Here is a 22,516-nt window from a genome sequence, read left to right on the forward strand (position 1 = left end):
GTATCCGGAGAAAGTATCTGCGGAATCTATTGGATGTGGCAGATGCTGTTCTTTAATTTCAATTGACTAATATAAAATTTCATTCTCATCCCTATTCTTATCAAATAGAAGGAATGAGAAAAACCAAAATCTTCCTACTCAAATTAATATTAATAATAAAATATTAATATTCGAGTTGAGGTGGGGATATCCTCCTTGTCCCTGTTTTGTGATTGGGGAGGGTACTTGTGTGAGGTCCTGACCCCGTGGAGATTTTTGTTAACTCGAATTATATTTGTGGTATATGTTGTGAATCTTGCACAATATATTCTTTTGAGATCTTATATAATGTTTGAGTTGTTCCCAAACCTTTCGTGTAAGAAAAGTTTGAAAATTTATAAGACATCTTATCAAACAAAATTCAAAATGTACTAGTAAATCTATTGAGTTTGCCTTAAATTTAATAGGAATAACATTATAGACAATATAACTTTATAACCAAATTGAACTAAAGGGGTCATGAAACAAAATGTTTTCTTAAATTTGAGTAGTAAATCTTTGTTAAATCTAAATTTACAACTTTATAATCAAATTGTTCATACCAAAGTTTGAAGACTTAATTATAATAAAGCTAGAAGTGTAAAGATTAAGGACATTTGGGGTGATTGAGAATGATAAATACTGAAATAATAGTATTGACTATAAATAGCTACATAATATTTACTGCTTAGAGATGCAAAATAGTATTTAAAAGGTGGTTCCTCAGGTAGTCCTTACCCCCAAAGATCTTCTCAATTGTTATAACTTGAAGCTGAGAGGCTAATTTATTACTTCATAAAAGTTTAGGGAACTATCCAAAAGATTTAAGTTGAATAGTTTGATTAGAAATAGAAAAATCCGGTTGTGGTGGCACACTACACCTTACATTCAGGGTCCATGTGATCTTATTTCGCTCAGTTAATTGACTCTCTCCCTTTTAATCATTGCCTGTAATATGCCTACTTAAACGCTTCCAAATCCTACTTCCATTTCACAATCAAACACACACGCACAATGGCAAAGTCCTTACTCCTCATTTTCCTCTCCCTCTTGATCACTGCATCAGCTTCAGACTGGAGCATTCTGTCGCAGAGGTCCAAAACTGGCCTCAAAATTAGCCTAAAAAACTACTGCGAAAGCTGGAGATTGAACGTCGAGCTTCACAACATCCGATTCTTCAAGGTGGTGCCTGAAGAATGCGTTAGCTACATAGGCAAATACGTTACTTCCACTCAATACAAAGTCGATTCCGAGAGGACGATCGAAGAGTGCATTGTGTATCTTTCCAAGGGCTGTGATCTTAAAGGCGATGGCACTGATGCTTGGATTTTTGATATAGATGATACCCTCATCTCCACTGTTCCTTATTACAAGAAAAAACAATATGGGTAACTTTCTTTGCTCCTTTTCATCATACCCTTTATTTGGTTTTGTGTTTTGAATTGATTGTCTAGAGATTTTGTTTCTGATTTACATTATACTATATATACCCTTTATTTGGTTGTGTGTTTTGAATGGATTGTCAGTTGAGAATCACACCTTGGAAATATGGATACCTCACGATGGTTATAAAATACATGAGATACTTCTCTCAGTGAATTAGTTTTTGGATGAAATTCTATGGTCATCTAATAGAATCTGTTCTGATTTTCTTCCATACCCTTTATTTGGTTTTGTGTTTCGATTGATGCTGAAGAACAAGGAGTGTTTATGGGTCCATAGAAACTGTTTGTGATATTCCACCATACATACCCTTCATTGGGTTCTGTGTTTTGATTTGATTGTCTAAAGCATCTGTTTGTGATTTCAACTATACTGTGCATACCCTTTATCGGTTCTGTGTTTTGATTGCTGAAGAATGTTCATGAGTTTGTAGAATCTGTTCTGAATTCTGATTGATTGGGTTTATGTTAATGGGATTACGGGCGAGTAGGGGTGAGAAATTGAACCTGACGGATTTGGAGATATGGATGAGCAAGGCCAATGCACCAATTTTGGGGCACACATTGAGGCTATTCAATTTGTTGAAAGCAAGGGGAGTGGACATCATTTTGATATCAGCAAGAAGGGAAGGTTTGAGATCAGCCACCATTGAGAATCTTGTTCAAGTGGGTTACCATGGATGGACCAATCTCATCTTAAGGTAAGTCACAAACTCACAGTCCATAAATCAGAATCCTCTATGTGGTGTTTGGTGAATGAGTGATGAGTTTGTTTGTTTGATTATTTGATTTGTAGGAGCCCTGAAGATGAGAAGAAGGGAGTGGAGCAATACAAGGCAGATGTAAGAAGGAGATTGGTGAATGGAGGGTATAAAATTTGGGGGATTGTGGGAGATCAATATAGCAGTATTCAAGGAAGTCCAAGTGGAAGAAGGACATTTAAGCTTCCAAATCCAATGTATTATGTATATTGAGCAATGGAATTTTGACTTGCTTTTGGTTTTCTAAACCTTTTCTTTTTCACTCTCCATGAATCATGGAAGGGAAGGATTGTAGTTTTTGATCAACACACAGAGAGATGGAGGGATCAGAGAGAGATGTGATTGATGTGATGAATAAGGTCTGCTGTATTTTGTTTTGATATTGTTTGCTTTTAAACCATGTTGAATCTTTTGCTGTGAAGATTTGAATGAGAGAACTCCTTAATGAAGAATGAAGAATGAAGAATCTACCCAACTTTGTGTTCAGTTAATATTATTCTACCCAGAGTTAATTCGATCAAAAAGGTTAAAAGTATGAATCATGCGATCAAATAAATATTGTTAATTGGTAGATTGATTTTAATAAAAAAGTTTTTCCTCCCAAATATATTGAAAATTTTCATAAAATAATCCAAAAAGCAAAAACTTTTCTATGGGTGACTTCTTTCTAAAAACTTTGTTCTCATTGACTTTTTCCACATGTGAAATGTCATTTTCACCCCTGACTTTAAATGTTTCTCTCTACAATTTAATGCAACCATTTATTTTCAACTAACATTGTACATTAGAATTCAATGCTATTGAATCTTAACCATGGGACAAGTAAACGAATTACATTTCCACCTCTTTATTTTCACTCAAACAATCTCTGCTTCTCCATTGCTCTATCACTTTCACAACTCCAATCAATTTATTTGTGGGTCTAGAACGAGCGTTTTTCGAAGGAGATCATTCTACGTACCTCGTAACAAATATTGTATGTGTCTTTAGAAGTTCGTTCAGTATTATTTATCTAGTCATGTACCATTAATCTCATTGTACGTATATCATTAGGTACATGATCGTGTATCACATTATACATGATCGTATACTACAACATATACGATCTTATACAAATATTTTATTTATTTAATAAAATATTATATGTTTTATTTGACATTTAATAGCATTAACTCACACAATCAATAAACTAACCTTGAAGGTTATCTTCTGTAGCTTAAAGATGTTATAATTATTGTAAAGTGTTACAAATAATTTGATCCTAATCATTCATGTGAAGACATGTGAGCGGAGTATTCTATACAAAAGGGTATGTATAAGACCGAACCATAAAATGACTAGTCTCATTATATAACCGATGGAGTTAGCATGTAATTAGCAGAAGAAATCAGGATCATTAAGCATTCTAATTAATCAATTTTAGCATCTAAAAAAGCATGCTCATAAGGTAAAAAAAGAGGGTTTCTAAACATACCTTTGAAGACATTCTTCAATCCACGAATTCAACTCGAATCTTCACTCCAAAAGTATTGTAGACCATCACTTGATTCCCTACTATTCTCTTGGACCTTAGATTTAATTGTGGGATTCAAAATGAGTTGAACTTTGGGAATTTAGAGAATAAACTTTTTATGGTTTTCAACTAGAGAGAGATGGTCTCTTCACCAAAACCAGAAATTAGGACTGCATGGCCTTCATTCTCAGCTGAAGTGTGTTGGTTTTGTTCACCTCATCCATGCAAACTAATTGCATGAGATCAAGACACCACCTACTTGAAGGATTTGGTGGAATTTGAGTGGCAAAGTGCTAAAAATTGGAAAATTCATTAATGGGTTTTTCTAATTAAAATTGAATTTTCAATTTGAAATTAAAATTTCTATTTATTTTGAAAATTATTTTTTAAAATTAAAATTAAGATATTAATTCTATGATTAATATCAATTAACACTTTATTTATTTTATATATGATTAATTCAATAATTATTTTCATATAAAATTAATTATTAATAATTAATTAAATAAATAAATTTAATATTAAATATTAAATTAATTAAACATCAATTCTTCAATCATGAATCTCTATTCATGTAATCAATATTTAAATCAAATTTAAATATTATTCAATTCTCCAATTTCGTTTAATACGATAATTAAACATGTAATTATATCATATACAATTATTAATTCCCTTAATTCTAATTTGAACATTTCAAATTAAACTCATCAATCTATTCTAAGGTTTAATTCGATTGTGAGTTAGTAAGGGGACTTAATGGACCTACAGATCATGGGCTCCAACTATTCGAGATTAACCGGCTAAACTCTTTAAACTGATTTAATCAACATTCGTTAACTATCGGATCACTCCACTAAACCCCAATAGTTACACTCCCCTCACTATAGATATAATCCCGAATAAACAATAGTTCATAATTAGCTCAGGATTAAGGTTGAGTTACTTGGGTCATTGTTTTGAAACAGTCAGTCTTTGAACAGTAAACAACGTTATAAAGTAAAAGTGACTTATTTCTTGGTTCAGTTTTATACAAACTCATTGCATAGGACATCCTCACTCGCATGTCTCCACGTGAACGATTCAGGATCACATCATTTGTACTAAAAATAAAGTGGTCGCATCCAATAGTTTACCAGAAGTGGGATCTTCCCAATTCCCATTCTTTTGAAAAAATGTATTTTACAGAGAAGAAGAGGTCATGCATTTAATAAAAATGATAGAGCATTCCAAAAAAAAAAAAATGAAAAAGAAAAAATGGTTTCAAGAAATCATTACCTCTTGAAGACTTTCTTCAATGCAAGCAATTTCCAACCAAGGGCACAACCATGTATGAAACCTCGATATCCTCTGGATGATGGATCCAAGAGTGGTGGGCTTTGATTGATTTTAGGAAGAGGAAAAGAGATGAAGGATTTTTTTGGAGGAAAAGTTTTAGGTCTTTGTAATTTTGTAATTCTCTCACCTTCCCTTCTCTATTTTTCAGGAGGAAGATGAAAACTCCTTCATACATAAACCACGTATGTGGTGGAGAGAAAAAAAGAAGAGGGTTGTATCTCCCTCCACTTAGTTAATTTTAAAATTAAATAAAATAATTATTTAATAATAAAATAATTAATAAATAATTTTAATTCAATAATTAAAATTATAACAAATATATAATAACCAATTATTACATATTCATATAATCATATATTATATCATAAACAACATATAACATATAGTTTAATGTTGCATCATATACAATATATAACCTATGATTTTTTTTTTCTTTCACTAATGACATTAAATATAAATCACATTTACATTAAATTTTAATTGTATAAATCTAATTCATATAATTAATATTTGAATCATATTCAAACATTTAATTCCTCTCATAAATACTTTATATTATAATGTATCAAATACATTATAGTAATTATATCATATATAATTAAATTAATTAATTATATCACATATAATTTATTTTCTCAATTAATTTGAACAATTCAATTCAATCCAAAACTTGATCCTCATTAAATCCGTTGAGCTACCGAGAGGACCTCATGGACCTGTAGCTTGAAGCTCTAACGATTCGTGAATAATTAATTAAACTCTTTAATTAAAGTATTTATCATCCGTTAACTGTCGGGTTTATTCCACTAAAGACCGACAACTGTATTCTTCACACTACCGATATATTTTTGTGTCCGTTGGATATAACCAATCCATAGTATAACGACACTTCACAAATTGCTCGTAAGTACAGTTGGGTCAAAATTACCATTTTGATCCTGTAGTTACATCTAACTCCTTTAAGTACCATTGATTCCTCTAATGAACAATAAATCATAGTCCCACTATGACTAATCTCTCTCAGGCCAAGAGAAGGTGTGGCGCCACTTTGCTCAAGCACCGGAATCAGTCCTTAAGAGAGCAATTTATCTACTTTCCCCTGCTTTGGGGAAGGAGTGAATTTAATCTTGTGTAGTTGTGTTCCCAGTTCTCCAATTAGGCTAATCCTCAAAATGGTAGGCATATTGAGTCAATGATCTGACCACTCTCACCCATACAAATCAAAAGACCGCCTTCATAGGCTAAATTCATAACTCACTCAGGATTCAAGTCATGTTACTTATGATCATCTTGATGAAATGGAAGTCTCTATTAAGAACGGTATTATATAATGAGACTACACGTTTCGTGGTCCGGTCTTATACAAACTCATTTGTATAGAATATTTTCGCTCACATGTCTCCACATGAATGATCAGTACCAGATCATTTGTAGCACTTTACAACAACTGTAACATCTACAAAGCGGGTCATAGTCATAGTGTCACCAGGATAAGGTATCCAGCTTTATCCATCTACTACAAACCATTTAGGTTATCACTTAAAATATGATCCATCCGTATGTCTCTATATACATGTTTAAGCTATGAGATAACCTTGGAACTTAGTTTATTTGTTTGTGATTAATGCAACAAAAAATGAAAAAAAAAAATCATATATTTTATTAAATAAACAATGAGTTTGTATAAAACATTTACAAACTATAGAACCCTACGAGATTTAGGGCATCAACCTCAACATTTACAATAATTGTAACACCTTGGGTCATACTCGTAGTGTCACAAGGATAAGGTATCCGGTCTTATTTATCTACTATAGACCATTTAGGTTATCACTTAAACATGATCCACACGTATGTTTCTACATACATGTTTAAGCTACAAGATAACCTTGGATATTAGTTTATTGGTTTGTGGTTAATACAACTAATTTTGAAATAAAACATCAAATATTCTATTACATAAATAAAATGTTTGTACATTACAATTACAAACTATAGAACCTTACGAGATGTAGCGCATCAACCTCAACACACGGCATCTTCGTCATCGAAAGTTTGAACTTTTCAAATGCAGCCTCCACATCCTTACAAAGAATTGGTTTGTTATCGTCTTTGGGTCTAAGGATGAGATGTCGCAACCTCTCATAACTGGTATCACTTTCCAATCTTCCTATGTCGGCCACAACCCAGTAATCAAATTAAAATCAACTTGTGTGAATGTTACCTTCTTCCCTATGATGTTGAAGCTTACGATATCTGGATTCTGATCGGTGAGCTCCCTTAGAAGAAAATGATGCACAAGCTGCCCTTTGAATACAAGGTCGACGTCCAATAGTGACCAAAACATGTTTTCCGGAACATGTCCATCTGTGTATTTGTTAGTTTCTTCTTAATTAGTGCATTTACTTGTCAATGTGGGTCAAGCAAGTTACGGTAGTAGGAAAATATTTCTCAAGTAGGACTAAATGCGCCATCTACAATATAGCAAACATATATGATCAGGTATTAAAATATATGAAATCGAGTATGAAAGACTAATAGATCATATAGCAAAAGCTAAACGATCGTATAAAGTTTACTAAATGATCGTTTAGAGTGTACTACACGACTGTGTAGATAAATCTATACGATCGTTTAGCTTTTGCTATACGGTCTATTATTTAAATTTACGCGACCTAGTATATGAATCTATACGATCTAGTATTAAAAGCTATATGATCGATTATATAAAGTCATGTGATCGGTTATATAGGCTATATGATCGATTATATAAAGTCATGTGATCAATTATATAGAGCTATATGATCGATTATACTCAGTTATGCGATCTAAACCCATGTATTGAACGATTTCAAACAACAACAGACTAGAGTACCATATCTTTCAATTTACTGGAACGGTGGAAGGAGTTCAAACGAAAGCGAAAATGAGTAGATACGATTAATGAGCAGCGAACGACGTCGAAGACAAAGAGAGACGTTAAGAGAAAACTGAGAGGAGTACTTGAATGTGAACAGTCGGCTTGTAAACAAAGATGGAATAGACGCATGTTTGGTTTTAAAATGTAAAGGTATATCTGGTATAGAAAAGTTTTTAGAAATAGATCATTCATAGAAAAGTTTTTGCTTTTTGAGTTATTTTCTAAAATTCTCTCTATCTAAAAGAGAAGGGATAGATTTATTAGTTTCAAAAGTTCATAAACCTAATGATTTTTTAAAGGACAACACATGATATATTATTATTGGGCGCTATTTAGGTTGCACAGAGGATGGTTGCAAGTTGCATCCTAGTCTATTTCTTTTTTGAAAATAAACGCACTCCTAATATTATATCAATTAAACTTTTGAAAGAAAATATTATTACTTTTTCCAACAAGAACATTTTAATTTTTTGAATTGTGTGCACGTGAAAACTGAGAGATCCAAATATAACTCAACTCAAATCTCACAAATAAAAAGTGTAATTTTTTCATGTTTATTTTAAACTTACATAACTTGAAATTATGCTCATATTTAACATGATAGTCAAAATTATGTCATTAATTTTTTAAAAATAAAATAAAAAATAAGAACGAAGTCTATTATTAAAAAAAAAAAAGACATTTGAAAAGTTCAAAGCCTAAATATGAAAGTTAAAATATCATATTATACATTTTAATAGCTCAAAACCAAAATAGAATAGATTTAAAAATCCATGAATAAAATAGAATTTTAACCTAAGCATTTTAATGACATTTACATGAAATTGAGATCTCAATTCTCAACATTTTATTTGACACCCATATTTAAAGTTTCATTTAGTAACCATTTTGTTCTTGAAAATTAAGTCTACGAACATTACTTTCACCTCTAAATTTATTCCTTTATTATCTACTTTTCACCAAATTTTGAGAACTAAAAACGTAACTTTCAAAAGGTTGTTTTTTTTTTTTTTTTGGAATTTGGCAAAGAATTCTTTATATAGGAAGAACCAATCACAAAATTTCATTATATCCTTTCTAAGTTCTCTCTTATTTGGTATTTCGTAGGGATAAAAGATATCCAGATAAAATATAGAATAGATTTTGATTTCGACTATTAAAAGACCTTCAAATTACTAAATCAACCTTATAGGATGTCTCTTATAAATGACTAATCTGTGATTTGAAATAAAGTAATAGTTATATTATACTTAAAATATGTAAATCATTATAAGAACGAGGGATAAAATAGACTTCATTTTCAAAAAATAAAAAAAATAGAAAAAATAAAAAATAAATAAAAAATCTTATGGTTTGTTTAGTTTCTTTCCATAGACATTTCTTTTATCATCTCGTTTGGCTTCTCGAAATCTCTGATGTTCTTTATTTGTTGTTTGTTCTTTATTGTTATCATATATATATATATATAACGATGGGACGATCTCCCACCAATTCCCACAAAACGCATCAATCAACTCTCAAATTGCTTTAGCCCTACTAGTCCAGAATCAGCATCGCCATCCCACAGCAGGAATTGAGGAAAACCCTTGTTTGAAAGGGGAAATCGGTAGAAATGGCGGTCAAGGTTGCGGCTGAATTAAGGAGTTGCAGTTGCATTCAAACCATGTATCAGACATGGGAGTTGGCTTGATTCAGAGTATGCAAATTTGCCTACTATGTTTTCTTCGTCTTGAGTGATTTCTAAATAATTGAAGTTCATATGCTTTTGTGATGTTTAGAAAGTTAGCTAATGAGCAGATGTCCTAGAATTACCACTATTTGTAATTCAAATTTCTCTCTCTTTGTAAAATACACAATTTAACCCTACAACATATGGATAGTCGGCAGTTTATATGGGTGGCTGAGGAAGTTTTGAGTGCATAGACACTGTTTGAATTTAAGGCATTTGCAGTGTTGAACCCTTTTGGGTTGAGATTCAGGAAATCTTCAAGGGAAAGATATGGGTGTGAGCTCTTTTATATATCTAAATGGATCTAACTCCCTTTGAAGTTTAACCTGCTTCTAATTTTTTTTTTCTTTTCAATGAGATACAAAACTTTTCATTGATATATGAAAAGAAAGGAAAAAGTTTAAGGAAACCAGCTCCTATAGTGAGTGAAAAGAACAAGCAACCAAAACCAAAAAGAAAGGAACCCCTAAAAAAACTAGAAACCAAATAAACGAATGAAGAACAAAGTGCCCCATGGAGAAACAAACACAATGATCCCAGAAGCAAATCCACGACAATGAGAACCACTGAAGATATACCAAAGAAAATAACAATCAGCAACTGAACCTATGCCTATAGAGTGGAAGCTAGAAGAGAGAACCATTACTAAACCAGCTGTAGAGACTGCTTCAACTCCTAAACAAACTGGAAAATTTTGAAAGCAAACCCTTACGCAGACTAGGAACTAGCTGCAAGCTCAAAAAAAGATAGAAATGGCCTCAATAATATCTATATAGTTTAACTTCGCTTCTATTAGTTGTCAAAATTTGAATTGGTTTTTAAAAATGTTGGTGAGAAGTGGACAACAAAACAAAGAAACTTATAGGTGGAAGTCGTGTTTATAAGCTTAATTTTCAAAAATTAAAAACTAAAAAGTTAAACGGGACTTTGGTAAAAAGGAACTAGCCAGAAATGATCTAGAAGCTACAGAATATAGCAGCATTGTAAATGGCAGCATGGACTAATGGTTTTTCCAAATTGTAAACTCTGCATGAACATGGATGCTCTCTCTGAATGGATGCTCAATAGATTTTCTAAGTTGTCAAATTTGGCAACAGTTCTAGAGAAGTTGTATCCCTTGTTAAAGAGAAAGACATTAGAGATTTCATAATATTGATGTGATAGACTGTTTAGATCATCAATCATCATCCTCTAGTAAAAAGGGCGTGTCAAGTTTTATACCAGGATGAAAAATATTGCTGGCCAACCTGGAGAATATGAAGGCATAAAGACAGAAGGTAAAGAGAACTTTCTCCTTTTCTTTGATTTACGAATGATCATACATTTGTGGAAGCTCAGACAGATCTATGATTTATATAGGACATCCATTGTGATCACAGAAACATGATCAGATCAGATCAGATCAAGCAAGGAATCCTAATCTTTCCCCATTCTTCTTGGCTAACCTAATCAATCCCTGCCTTTGCTTTGCATCAGCTCCTATAGATTTGCAGAACTCGGTAATTATCTGTCCAAAAGGAAAAACTTCAACACAACTTTCTCACTAAACCTACAAAGGAGAATTCAAGTGAAGGAGGCTAACTAATTACCTGCGAGTGAAGGGCAATGGCCTTGCCTCTCAACTGATTGAAACGTTTCTTTCCAATAATATTTCGAGCAAGAACAACAACAGGTGCAAATAGACCTTTCCCTTCATTAATATTCTTCATCATTGGCCTGAATCTTACAGGCTTTGCAACTCGAACCACTTCCGGAACAGACTTGATCAGCACAATGCTGTTGTCACCGCAAATTGAAGTTCCCCAGCCTCCATGGAAGGAGGAGGAAAGAGGTTTATGAAGTCCAGTTGCAGCAATTGAAGTTGCCATGAAAAGGGTGGAAGATCAGAGAGCAGTTCTTGTACGTATGTTTACTGATGGCTGAAGGGTTTTTAGCAGCATGCTGGAACTTGAAATGGAAGCATTGATGATGGGTTATGTAAGCTCTGTGAAAATGGATATTTTTGTGGAATTGTGTGAGACAGGATGGAGTTGGGAGAGAGAGAGTTGAGAAGTCATTTTTTGAACCACACAAATTGGTGGCTTGGATTTTGGTTTAGATGTACATATGGTCCCTATTGGTTTTGAAAATTATCAGAATCCAGACTGCGATTGGCCCTTTTTCCCGATTGCTTCCATCTGTCTACTTTTTATCAACCCATTTCATTACAGGCGGCATCTTCCTAGCCGCTTAATAAAGGTTATTTCCGAGGTTTAATTTAGATAAATATTGATAGAACCATCTAGATACATTTTAAAATCTTTATGTAATAGTTTTGAAACAATTACAAAAAAGTACATTACATCCTCTAATGTTCACCATTTGTTGGAATGGATATAGTTAGATGGCTGGAATGAAATGGGTAGCTTGCTTGTGTGTTTGATGACTAGAATGAAATGTTGGGTTTTTAGATTGGATAATGTGAAATCCAATGTTACGGACCCATGTACAGCTTATAGAAGAGAATTTTCATTTTTCTTCTTTCATTGACTTGATCGTTGAGTGATGGAAAATGCCATCATTCAAATTTTCGTTTGAGGGAGAACATTCTTCTTATATCGAGCAAATGTTTTTCTTTGATAAAGTAAGAAATGTTAACCTTTTACTGTTTTGTTAAGTTGCTTATTCAAAGTATCGCTTGCTTTCTTGAATTGATCTGGTGAAGCAATAAATTTTTGGAAAGACTTTAAGAATTCAACAAGTAACTAAATAAAAATTACAGCCAATTTTTTATTAATAGCAATCTTAAACGTAAGTTCTCCATGTTTTGACAATGGCAACAATTAAGTGAAACTCTTCTTTTTTGTTTTAATAGATACTAAGCTCTAAGCCTCCTCGCAAGTAGAAATAAAAGTACAAATCTTGTGGTCATGGCAAAAGTAACTCCTCTTCCATGATCTAAACTTCTTGTATCTAACAACATACCTTATTTCCAAAGTTATTCTATTGATGTCACAGAGATTTAAACATTTAATCTTGTTGCACTATTCTAAATTCAATCACTGCATTTTAATCTGGTGTATTGAATCGAAGAAGAAAACTTTGGGAACTTCAGCCATCTTCGACGAAACCGTGCGAATCCAGGGATTCGAATTCGAAACCGGATTCTCTTGATCTTCCTACTCAAACTACGACATTTCTGTTTGATGCGATTAGTTCTAGCTACCAATTTCTTCATATACATAATGCCTGCATCAGAATTGAGCTATGAGATAAATAGTTAGTTTAATCATGACTCAACTAACTTAGGTCATCCTTCTGTTTAATTCCATATGCTGCAAAGCTTATTTGACTTAACTACAGATGTTGTAATCCTTTCGAAACTCAGGGCGGTGGGGATGGATGGCATTTAATCAAAAAGGGAAAGACCAACGGGAAAATGAGAAGACAATGGTATTCACATTTCTATTACCTCGACCCTTGTTGAGTACAGCATCATCTGAAGTTTTCTGATGTAGGATCTAGACATTTGGGAAAAGAAACTTAATCATATAACATAGAGACATAGTAGTGAGAACGTAGTGAGAAATATCATTAATCTTTTTTCTAGAGAAACCCCTTCTTCCAAATATCGCTGATATTCGGATACTTGAACTTACCTCAACAAGCCCTTCTAACCGCTTTCTCATCCTTCTCTGGATAAAACCTCTGGTTGTCTATGTGGAACCAAAGATGATAATAAACAGTGCCTTATTGTTATTCCCAGAAGAACAAGGGATGAAAAGATTGTCATAGAAGACAGGTTTTGGATAAAGAGGACAAACACGATACCTTTACATGGTACTTAACATATGCATTAAAGTTCAGCAAACTCCACACAGTCTTGTCAAGTCTTTTACCTTCCACGTGGTGCAGAGAGATATCTGTTCACACATTATGTCAACAGAGAGTCTGAAAGGTTGAAAGAGTGTCTAGCATAGTCATACGAATCTATCAAGTTGAACTAAGTGACAAATATAGCCTCCGTTGTTAGTGCAAGAGATCTTTTACTTTAAAACAACTGATATCGGATTTTTTACTTGTATGTAACACACACATATGCATTTATGGAAATATATATACCAAAGGTGACAAATCCTCCATTGGTGCTCAATTCTTCTAAAGGTTCGCCTCTCAGTTCTGGAGGGGGTATCGGTGACCAACAGCAGGGAGGTGCTTTTGACCATTTTTCAGAGCTTCCCACATCCATAAGTTCCTATTTTGACAACAGGAGTTGTATTATCCAAAATAAAATCATATAGTCATCAAAGTAATAAGAACACATCCCAGCATTGCTATTTCAGCTACATACCCGAAAGAAAGCTGTTGCAATGATCACATCTGTATCCTCCTTGAAACGAATTGGGTAGATTACGAGGATCTTTTGGGGCTGAATGCAAGAAATTTGTCTACTAAGAGATATGAAAGTGTACAAGATGAATCGAGAGTGGAACTTAAATGTAAGATATTTTGCTCAAATTTTGAAATAACCCCCAATCAAATTTCTCGTTTTCTCTGTCAGCTAGTATTCACCTGTTTGCACAGGAAGGGGTTTATAAAGAACAGGCACACTGATTTGAGTCAAAATACTCCTCCGTTAAGATGTCCTCGACTTTAGAGTTTCTGATTTAATGAAACAAAATAAATTCTCTGACTTGCCTGTTTGATGACAAAGAATGGTTCCCTTGGATGATATACAAGTTTGATGGGTCTGGAAGTTCCTTGAAAATGAGCTGGTGAATTAACAACATTTCTCAACACTTCTTTCAGCTGAGAACTTATGATCACTGCTTGGACAGCAGCAATGTCTGTAATGATCTTTTCTGACTCTGCAAAAAGTAGATCCACATCAAACAATCAATCTTACGGGAAGGCCCACAGTCCAATCTGATATTATAGTTTTCGGGATTCTCGGCATAACAGGACAAGTATGAGCCTAAACTCAATCTTCTAGAGATCGTTGAGCAGTAAAAATTGTCTTTTCTTTCTGAAACTATGTAGCATTGGCTCTAATTTTTTTCATCAACTAGTTTTCTATTTAATGAAGCTGTTCAAGTTTGAAATTACCTTCCCCATGCAAAATTTTTGCAGAGTCGATTCTTAGAGTAAGTTGGTATCCTTCTTTGGCAGGTTCAATGATCTCAACAGCATGAGAGCAAATTTGTTTTACCATCTCGACAGTGTACGGCGAGAGCCCATCAGATAAAAGAACCGCTTGCGACAACAATGGAGTGGCAATTGACAAGAAAATCTGCTGTGGATTCGATACAGAAGACTGCCAAACAATCAGCACGCCATTAGGACATGATTTCAAGTGTTTAACATGCATAATCCCAGATGAACGAGAATGACTGTACCTGGATATGGTACTGAACAGAACCAAATTCATGCAAGTGATGCTCCATTTCAGTAGGCTTTTCCAAACTGTAATCATATCCAACAAAAAAAAATAATGATAATCAAAAGAGCTATTTTCCAGCACAACATATGCATTTAATGCCTAAATGCTAAAACCTTCTCCAAGTTTCAACCAAACTCAAAATCTCTCTCTCAAAGAATTTATGGATTTCAAGGTGCTCATCTTTTTACCTAAAATGTATAACACATGAAATTGTTTCTCACCTGTACAGTTTAAGGAGGATCTCCTTCAAAGCTGGTGAAGCTCTCTGAAAGCATGCCATCCTCACAAGAACAAACAGCCCTCTGTACTTCCTTTTTTTTCATACTAAATGAGAAGAAAGGACTCGAATACATATGTAATGTAAGATTCTTCCCCTCCTTTTTGCTTGAGATTATGACATTATGAGTAAATTCTAAGCTCCACGTCCACTCAAAGTTTGGTAACACTGGAAGCAACCTACCCATCAGACCATTACCATCTCTCTCTCTCTCTCTAAATTTTTCAGTGACTTATCTATAAAGCAATTTTAGGAATTACCCATTTGATGTTCTCCACTTCCGGATAAACCCTTTGTTTGGTGGCGCTGATTGAAGTTGATTTGCCGCTAATCTGGGAGCTCCATTTCAACTTTTGTGTGGGTTTTGCTTCAATCTCATGCCACCTTTTTTATAGGCGTTTGGAAATTCCATCAGAACAACAATCTTTTTAAGTTTCCTACTCGATGTGAGCCTAAATAAAAGGAGGATGCAATAATTGAATTCTTCCATTAGAAATGGGTCGGCGTCGGTGCTTTACCCTCCTTTTTGACTTGGCGCTTCTTCTGGCTGGGAGGGATTTGTAGCAAATCCCACTTCAAGCTTAGGTTTATGCAGAAGGCACTTTCTTGCGAAGGTGAAGGAAGGTTCTACAATCTGATTCTTCATTATTATTATTTTTTTTCTTCTGAAAAATGGTCAAAACCACCCCTTAAAAGCCATAAACTATGGCTCAACTTTAAGCTGCATTGCATTCACATTTTTAAACTCTTAATTTCGTCGATTATCAATGTATTTTTAAAATTAAAATATTGATATAGACATATCGACGTAGATATTTTAATTATTGATTTCAAATGCTTCTCATTAGTGATATTGAACCTGTCAATTTACATCATATCAATTTATTAATTCTTTAATTTGCATCAAAACTTGATCTCAACTTTATCTTTAATTCTAAATATTTTTAATTATTATTTAATTAGAAAGTTTAAATTTTACTTTTACATTCTACCTCAATTCATTGTCATATTTGGAGGCATGTAAGTGTTTTTAGCCTAATTTTTTTTATTATTATTATTTTGTAAAAAATGTTAAGTTAGTATATTAATATTTGATTCCACGATCTTAAAATAAAATTTGATTTAATTAAAAGTGAGTCATCAAACAACAAAAAGTGACTGATTTGAAAGAAGAAACTTAAATAGCGGTAAAAATATATATATAGAGAGAGAGAGAGAGGGGGGAAATTATGGAAAAAAACAATGAAATTTGAGACAAAGAAAGATAAAGAGCTAGAGAAAACTTCCAAAGAAGAAAAAAATGTTAGAGAGGGAGGGTCAGTTTTTAATTAGAGTGGAACAAAAATTAAAGAGAAAATTTTAATTCAGTTAGAAAAATGTAAAGACAGAAATATGAGAGATAAAAAAATGGTTTTCAAAGGGGCATAATCTTTTTGGGTTATTTAAATTTACTTATAATTTCAAAAATATATATTTTTTTAAAAAAAGATAAATTATAAATTGAATTTTTTAAGAAATAGTTTTCGCTCGATTTCTCACACGCACGCCTGCCCGTCTGGATCCGACTAGCGCCTGCCTGCTCCACTTCGCGCGACTCACGCACTCATCCGCCTGCTCGCGCTCCACGCTCCACGACCCACTTCGAAGCTGCCTCGCGTGCGTCATTCCCCGCGACCCGCACACCCATGTGCCGACCCGCGCGCCCACGCCTCCGTTGACCATCTGGACGGTTCGTTTAACCTGGTTGAGCTTGTCTGACCTGTTCAACTTGGTTTTTGGTATTTTTGGGCCGATTCGAGTGGTTTTTGAGCGATTCCAGATGGTTCAAATTGTTTGAAGCCGGTTCCGGGAAGCTGGTTGCTGATTTATGTAATAAATTAGTTATTTGTTTGTTTTTAATGCCAAAATTGGTCCACTGTAGTGTTGCTTACCTATTATGCATGTGATGTATAATGTTGTTTGATTATGTGTGCATATATTATGCCATATAGTTTTAAAGCTCCACCATAGGAAAAGCATGTGACATGCATTTGTTATATGTTATAAGTGTTATAAAATATATACTATGCATGCTTAGTTTTAATATAAGTATTAAATTAAAGCATGTTTGATTGAAGGAAGCATGTTATAGATGAATGCTCTAGAATTATAATTGTTATAATTTATTTTATAATTGTTATAAAATAACCTAGACTTCTAAAATCTCTAACAAAGATAAGATGCATGCTCATTTAGGGTTAACCATCGAGCAATCCTAATTTTCATAGAAAATAGTTCGATATCTTGTAAAACCGAAGTTACAAGAAAACTCACCCAGCAAGATCTTGGTAAAAAGTCAGATAAGATGACTAAGGTTGAAGGTTTTTAAGTTGACGGTTCACGGAACGCCTATAACACTGTGCAAAAGCAAAGGTGTCTTACGACTTGAACCTTTACATAGTGTAGATGATTTAGAATATACTAGAGTAACCCTTGGTTTTGAACTCTATCTCTAATAGAATCTCACACAATGTGTCATTAGGGTATAGTACGAAAGCCCATGCTTTTAAGGCCTAGCACGTGAATCCCGATTTAGTGAATGCTCTAGAGAGTTTGCCTAAAAACTCCATAGGAAGCGGCCCTCACTTCCACATTCACACAGGTGAATCTATCAAGGGTACTCCTGTAGCTGGGTACCCCACTTGTCATCAAGTATAGATTTCATTAAGAACTGAGTTCAACATTTCTTACGCTTCAGGATATCATGCTCAGACTTTAAGTCATAGGAATGAAACTCTATGTTTAGTTTAGCATGATTCACTATATATATCACTTGTGATCAGTTATTACCTGTTGAACCTGTTTCTTGGGATCTCCAGTCTACAGGTTGGGTTTTTCTCACTGTGATTCATTTTTCGATAGGCATGAGTCCCATCCTTTCTGAGGTTCTGAAAACCTTTTCTCTGGCCAGTCCTTTCGTCAAAGAATCTGCCAAATTTTCACCAGTCCATATGTGATCCACTCTAACTGCACCAGTAGTGAGAAACTCTCTAATGGTACTGTGCTTATGACGTATTTGACGTCTCTTACCGTTGTAGTAACGATTCTGAACTTTTGCGATTGCTGCAGTACTATCGCAATGGATCAATATGGCTGGTACCGGCTTTTCCCATAAGGGAATCTCTGATAGCATACTTCTAAGCCAACCTGCTTCTTCACTAGTTATGCTAGTGCTATCATTTCTGACTCCATCGTAGATTGGGCTAAAATAGTCTGTTTCTTGGACTTCCAAGAGACAGCTCCGCCAGCTATATTAAAGATATAGCCACTTGTAGCCTTTGAATAATCCGAAAGAGAGTTCCAATCAGCATCGCTGAACCTTTCCAGGACAGCAGGAAACTTTTGATAATGTAATCCTAGGTTTTGGGTTTTCTTTAAGTATCTCATGACCCTTTCTATAGCATTCTAATGCTCTTTTCTAAGTCTACTTGTAAACCTGCAAAGTAGTCCTACAACATAAGCTATGTCAGGCCTAGTGCAATCGGCAATGTATCTAAGACTGCCTATGATGCTCACATACTCAGATTGATTAACACTGTCACCAGTGTTCTTGAACAACTTGACACTAGGGTCATAAGGAGTATAGGCTAGTTTACACTCAAAGTAATTATATTTCTTTAGAATTTTTTCTATATAGTGAGAATGATCTAAAGAAATTCCCTTTTCAGTCCTATTTACTTTTATGCCTAAGATTACACTAGCCTCTCCTAAGTCTTTCATGTTAAAGTTCGCACTCAATATTGATTTTACCTCATTTATGACGTGCAAGTTCGACTCAAAGATCAATAAATCATCTACATATAGACAAAAGATAGTGCAGAGGTTATTATCAAAATTATGGTAGATGCATTTGTCACTTTCATTGACCTTGAAACCTTTAGATAGGATAAGATTGTCAAAATTTTCATGCCATTGCTTAGGAGCTTGTTTTAGTCCATAGAGAGATTTGTCTAATTTACACACCTTATTTTCTTGACCATGGACAACAAAACCCTCAGGTTGTTCCACGTAAATCTCTTCTTCAAGTTCACCGTTTAGGAAAGCGATTTTTACATCCATCTGATGTATTACGAGGTTATATAAGGCAGCAAGAGAGAACAGAACACAGATAGAGGTAATTCTAGTGACAGGGGAGAAGGTCTCAAAGAGATCTACGTTTTCTCTCTGTCTAAAGCCCTTCGCTACTAACCTGACTTTAAATTTGTCGCCAGTCCCATCAGGTCTAAGTTTTCTCTTTAAGATCCATTTGCACCCGATTGCCTTATATCCTAGGGGTAGATCTACTAAGTGCCAAGTCTTATTTGATTCAAGTGAGTCCATCTCATCATTTATGGCTTCTTGCCATAGGTTGGCATCTACTGAGGACAGGGCAGCTCTTAGATCTTTAGGGTCTTCTTTTACATTGTAGGTCAGGAAGTCATTTCTGAAATCTTTGGCGGTTTTAGCTCTTTTGCTTCTTCTAGGTTCTGGGTCAGTTTCCTCTCTAGGGCTAGGATTTCTAACTAGGGTTATACCATTTGAACCAGAGCCCCACTATTCCTTAATTTAAAAAGAAACCTATCTTTAAAGAAGTTGACATCATTTGACTCAATCATCACTTGGTTCACTAGATCATAGAACTTGTAGGCTTTACTATTTAAGGCATAACCTATAAAGACACACTCGTAAGTTCTACTAGCCAACTTTCTCCTTTTTGGGTTAGGAATCCTTAGAAAGGCTAGACAACCCCATGTTCTAAAGTAGGACAAGTTTGGTTTCTTATTCTTGAGAATTTCGTAAGATGAAGTTTTATTTTTAGATTTTCGGGATTCTATTTAGGACATAACACACGGTAAGAATGATTTCACTCCACCAATAATACGCGACTCCTGAACTAAGTAAAATAGCAGCTACTAGCTCAACTAAAGTTCTATTTTTTCTTTCGGCTTTTCCATTCATTTCAGGAGAATAAGGTGCGGTCTTTTCGTGTATTATTCTATGTGAGTTAAAGAATTTATTAAAACTGTCAGAGTCGTATTCAGTTCCCCTATCACTACGAAGTCTTTTAACTTTTCTATTAAACTGATTCTCTATTTCAGAAACAAAAAGTTTGAAGGCATCAAAAGCATCACTTTTGTTTTTCAACAGGTATACAAAAGTAAAATCAGAGCAGTCGTCAATAAAAGTAATGAAATATCTTTTACTCTTCCTAGTCAATATGCCATCAAATTCACAGACATCAAAATGAATTATATCTAGAGGTTCAGAATTCCTAAGTACAGATTTATGCGGAGTTTTAGTAATTTTAGCCTGACTACAATATTCACATTTATCAAAATCATTCGTGGATAACTTAGGTATCATTTCTAGCGTAATCATGTTATTAATTAAATTCTTATTCACATGATAGAGTCTAGCGTGCCAAATATTCATAGAACACAGCATATACACAGAAGATTTCATTTTATTAAGGTCTAAATTTAATTTGAACATTCCCTCAGTTACATACCTTTTCCCTACAAATACATTATTTTTGGTAAGGGTATATAGGTATGCCCCTATAGTTTGAGTAAACCCGGTTTTGTTGAGAAGATAGCCTGAAACCAAATTCTTTTGTATCTCTAGAGTGTGCAGAACATCCTTCAACGTGAGGGTATTCCCAGAGGTAAATTTCAGTCCCACCTTGCCGGTTCCAACAACTTTTTTGGAGTGGTGATCTCCCAACAGAATATTCTTATCCTTAGTTTCAGTATAAGTTTTAAACAAACTAAGGTCGTGACAGACATGGCACGTCGCGCCAGTGTCTATCCACCACTCTTCACAACCACCGATCAAATTTACTTTTGTGATCATGACGACTAACGGTTCTTCTGTCAGGTTCGTCTGACTAGCAGGACGATGGCTGTTCCTACGATTCCTAGCCATATGGCCAGGTTTATTACAATTAAAGCGGAGGAACTGTACTGTTTCTTCTAAAGGGGACTTCTGTTTTTTTCTGTTGGTTCTGGTTGCTGGAGCCACGGTTTTGACCTTTCTTTTTTGTCCCCTTAGGTTTTTGGTTAGGTTTTACCACGACAGAGGCGGGTTTCCTAGATACTATGTTCACCTCTACCCTCTGGTCCTACTTCCGGACTTCTTCTTCAATCCTTAACCGGGTTATAAGACTCTCCAAGGAGAACTCCTTGGTCTTATTCCTCAAAGTGTTCTTAAAGTTCTTCCACAAGGAGGGCAGTTTATCAATAATAACAACTTGGAATTGTTTGTCTAGAGGCATACCTTCAGTAATTATCTCGTGGGCTATCTTCTGGAGTTCTTTGGACTGGGCCTCCATGGATTTGTCATCCATCATCTGGAACTTGAGATAACGGCTAACAACATATTTCTTCGACCCGACCTCTTTGGTGTCATACTTCTTTTGCAGGGCATCCTAGACCTTCTTCGCTGTCTTCATTGTACTGTAGTCATCATACAGATCATCAGTCAAACTATTTAAAATGAAATTCTTACATAGAAAATCTTTCTCCTCCCAGTCAGCAGCTTCTTTTATCTGTTGTTCAGTTGGTTCTTCTAAAGAGATGATCGACTTAGCGCTAGTACAAGCTTCGACAACTTTCTTGATGGTGAGGAAGAACAACTTTTGCTTCCACCGCTTGAAGTTCGCTCCTTCGAACTGGATTGGATGGTTGAGGTCAGATATCTCATTGTTACTATTGAGGGCCATTGATGATGTGGAAACATCTTAAAATTGTTGGAAACGATAGGACCCTCGGAATGAAGAACTGTAAACTGTCAAGGCACGACGGTCAGGGGAAGAGTAAAACCTGTAAAACAGAAACTTGTTATAGGCTGAGTCGTAGAGCTCGCTCTCTTTAAGACGTTTCGTGGCTCTGTCCAAGTGTGCAAGCAGGTTTAAAAATTGCCACGTTGCCCCAGGATAAAATCGCCAAATGAAAACTGATCGGATATGCACTGTTACCGACTGAAACGTACACCCTTTTTAAACTCACTGCTCGGAAAGCTAAGATGGAGGAGGAGAGAAAATTGAAGTGGGAATTTAGAAAATGAATTCTATGTATCACGA

General features: G+C 34.6%; 3 protein-coding genes and 2 long non-coding RNA genes across 8 annotated transcripts; 3 read left to right on the forward strand and 2 right to left on the reverse strand.

The window, feature by feature from the left end:
• The first annotated feature begins 568 nt into the window (after nt 1-568).
• LOC120073501 (acid phosphatase 1-like) lies at nt 569-2,707 on the forward strand. Its single transcript, XM_039026345.2, has 3 exons — nt 569-1,406; nt 1,952-2,161; nt 2,257-2,707. Exons 1-3 carry the CDS (start codon nt 1,033-1,035, stop codon nt 2,432-2,434), a joined length of 762 nt encoding a protein of 253 aa, XP_038882273.1. The 5' UTR covers nt 569-1,032; the 3' UTR covers nt 2,435-2,707.
• A 6,771-nt stretch (nt 2,708-9,478) lies between these two features.
• LOC150038256 (uncharacterized) lies at nt 9,479-12,149 on the forward strand. The gene is made up of 3 exons (XR_016525703.1): nt 9,479-9,688; nt 10,790-10,998; nt 11,081-12,149. It is a non-coding gene; the product is annotated as an uncharacterized LOC150038256 (long non-coding RNA).
• On the reverse strand, nt 10,995-11,589 carry LOC120074719 (protein PROTON GRADIENT REGULATION 5, chloroplastic-like). The gene is made up of 2 exons (XM_039027943.2): nt 11,311-11,589; nt 10,995-11,228 (listed from the first exon to the last, which is right to left on the reverse strand). The coding sequence occupies exons 1-2, from the start codon at nt 11,587-11,589 to the stop codon at nt 11,124-11,126; spliced, it is 384 nt and encodes a 127-aa protein (XP_038883871.1). The 3' UTR covers nt 10,995-11,123.
• A 313-nt stretch (nt 12,150-12,462) lies between the features above and the next one.
• ARPC2B (actin-related protein C2B) lies at nt 12,463-16,078 on the reverse strand. 4 transcript variants are annotated; one of them, XM_039027923.2, is made up of 10 exons: nt 15,678-16,078; nt 15,097-15,163; nt 14,807-15,014; nt 14,399-14,568; nt 14,052-14,129; nt 13,823-13,955; nt 13,532-13,623; nt 13,360-13,416; nt 13,173-13,221; nt 12,463-12,949 (listed from the first exon to the last, which is right to left on the reverse strand). In XM_039027923.2, exons 2-10 carry the CDS (start codon nt 15,142-15,144, stop codon nt 12,756-12,758), a joined length of 1,029 nt encoding a protein of 342 aa, XP_038883851.1. In that variant the 5' UTR covers nt 15,145-15,163; nt 15,678-16,078; the 3' UTR covers nt 12,463-12,755. The 4 variants fall into 4 exon arrangements, 3 of the variants coding, with proteins under 3 accessions (XP_038883851.1, XP_090164950.1, XP_038883860.1); XM_090308824.1 differs by lacking the exon at nt 15,678-16,078 and adding an exon at nt 15,362-15,501; XM_039027932.2 differs by lacking the exon at nt 15,678-16,078 and adding an exon at nt 15,362-15,501 and having other exon boundaries at nt 12,799-12,949; nt 13,162-13,221.
• LOC150038257 (uncharacterized) lies at nt 14,510-15,466 on the forward strand. Its single transcript, XR_016525705.1, has 3 exons — nt 14,510-14,667; nt 14,870-15,105; nt 15,370-15,466. It is a non-coding gene; the product is annotated as an uncharacterized LOC150038257 (long non-coding RNA).
• Nucleotides 16,079-22,516: the final 6,438 nt, after the last annotated feature.

This window comes from Benincasa hispida, chromosome 1 (assembly GCF_027475165.1).
Source record: "Benincasa hispida cultivar pf3 chromosome 1, pf3_genome.v1.1, whole genome shotgun sequence".
In the NCBI taxonomy this organism is placed as follows: Eukaryota; Viridiplantae; Streptophyta; class Magnoliopsida; order Cucurbitales; family Cucurbitaceae; genus Benincasa; species Benincasa hispida.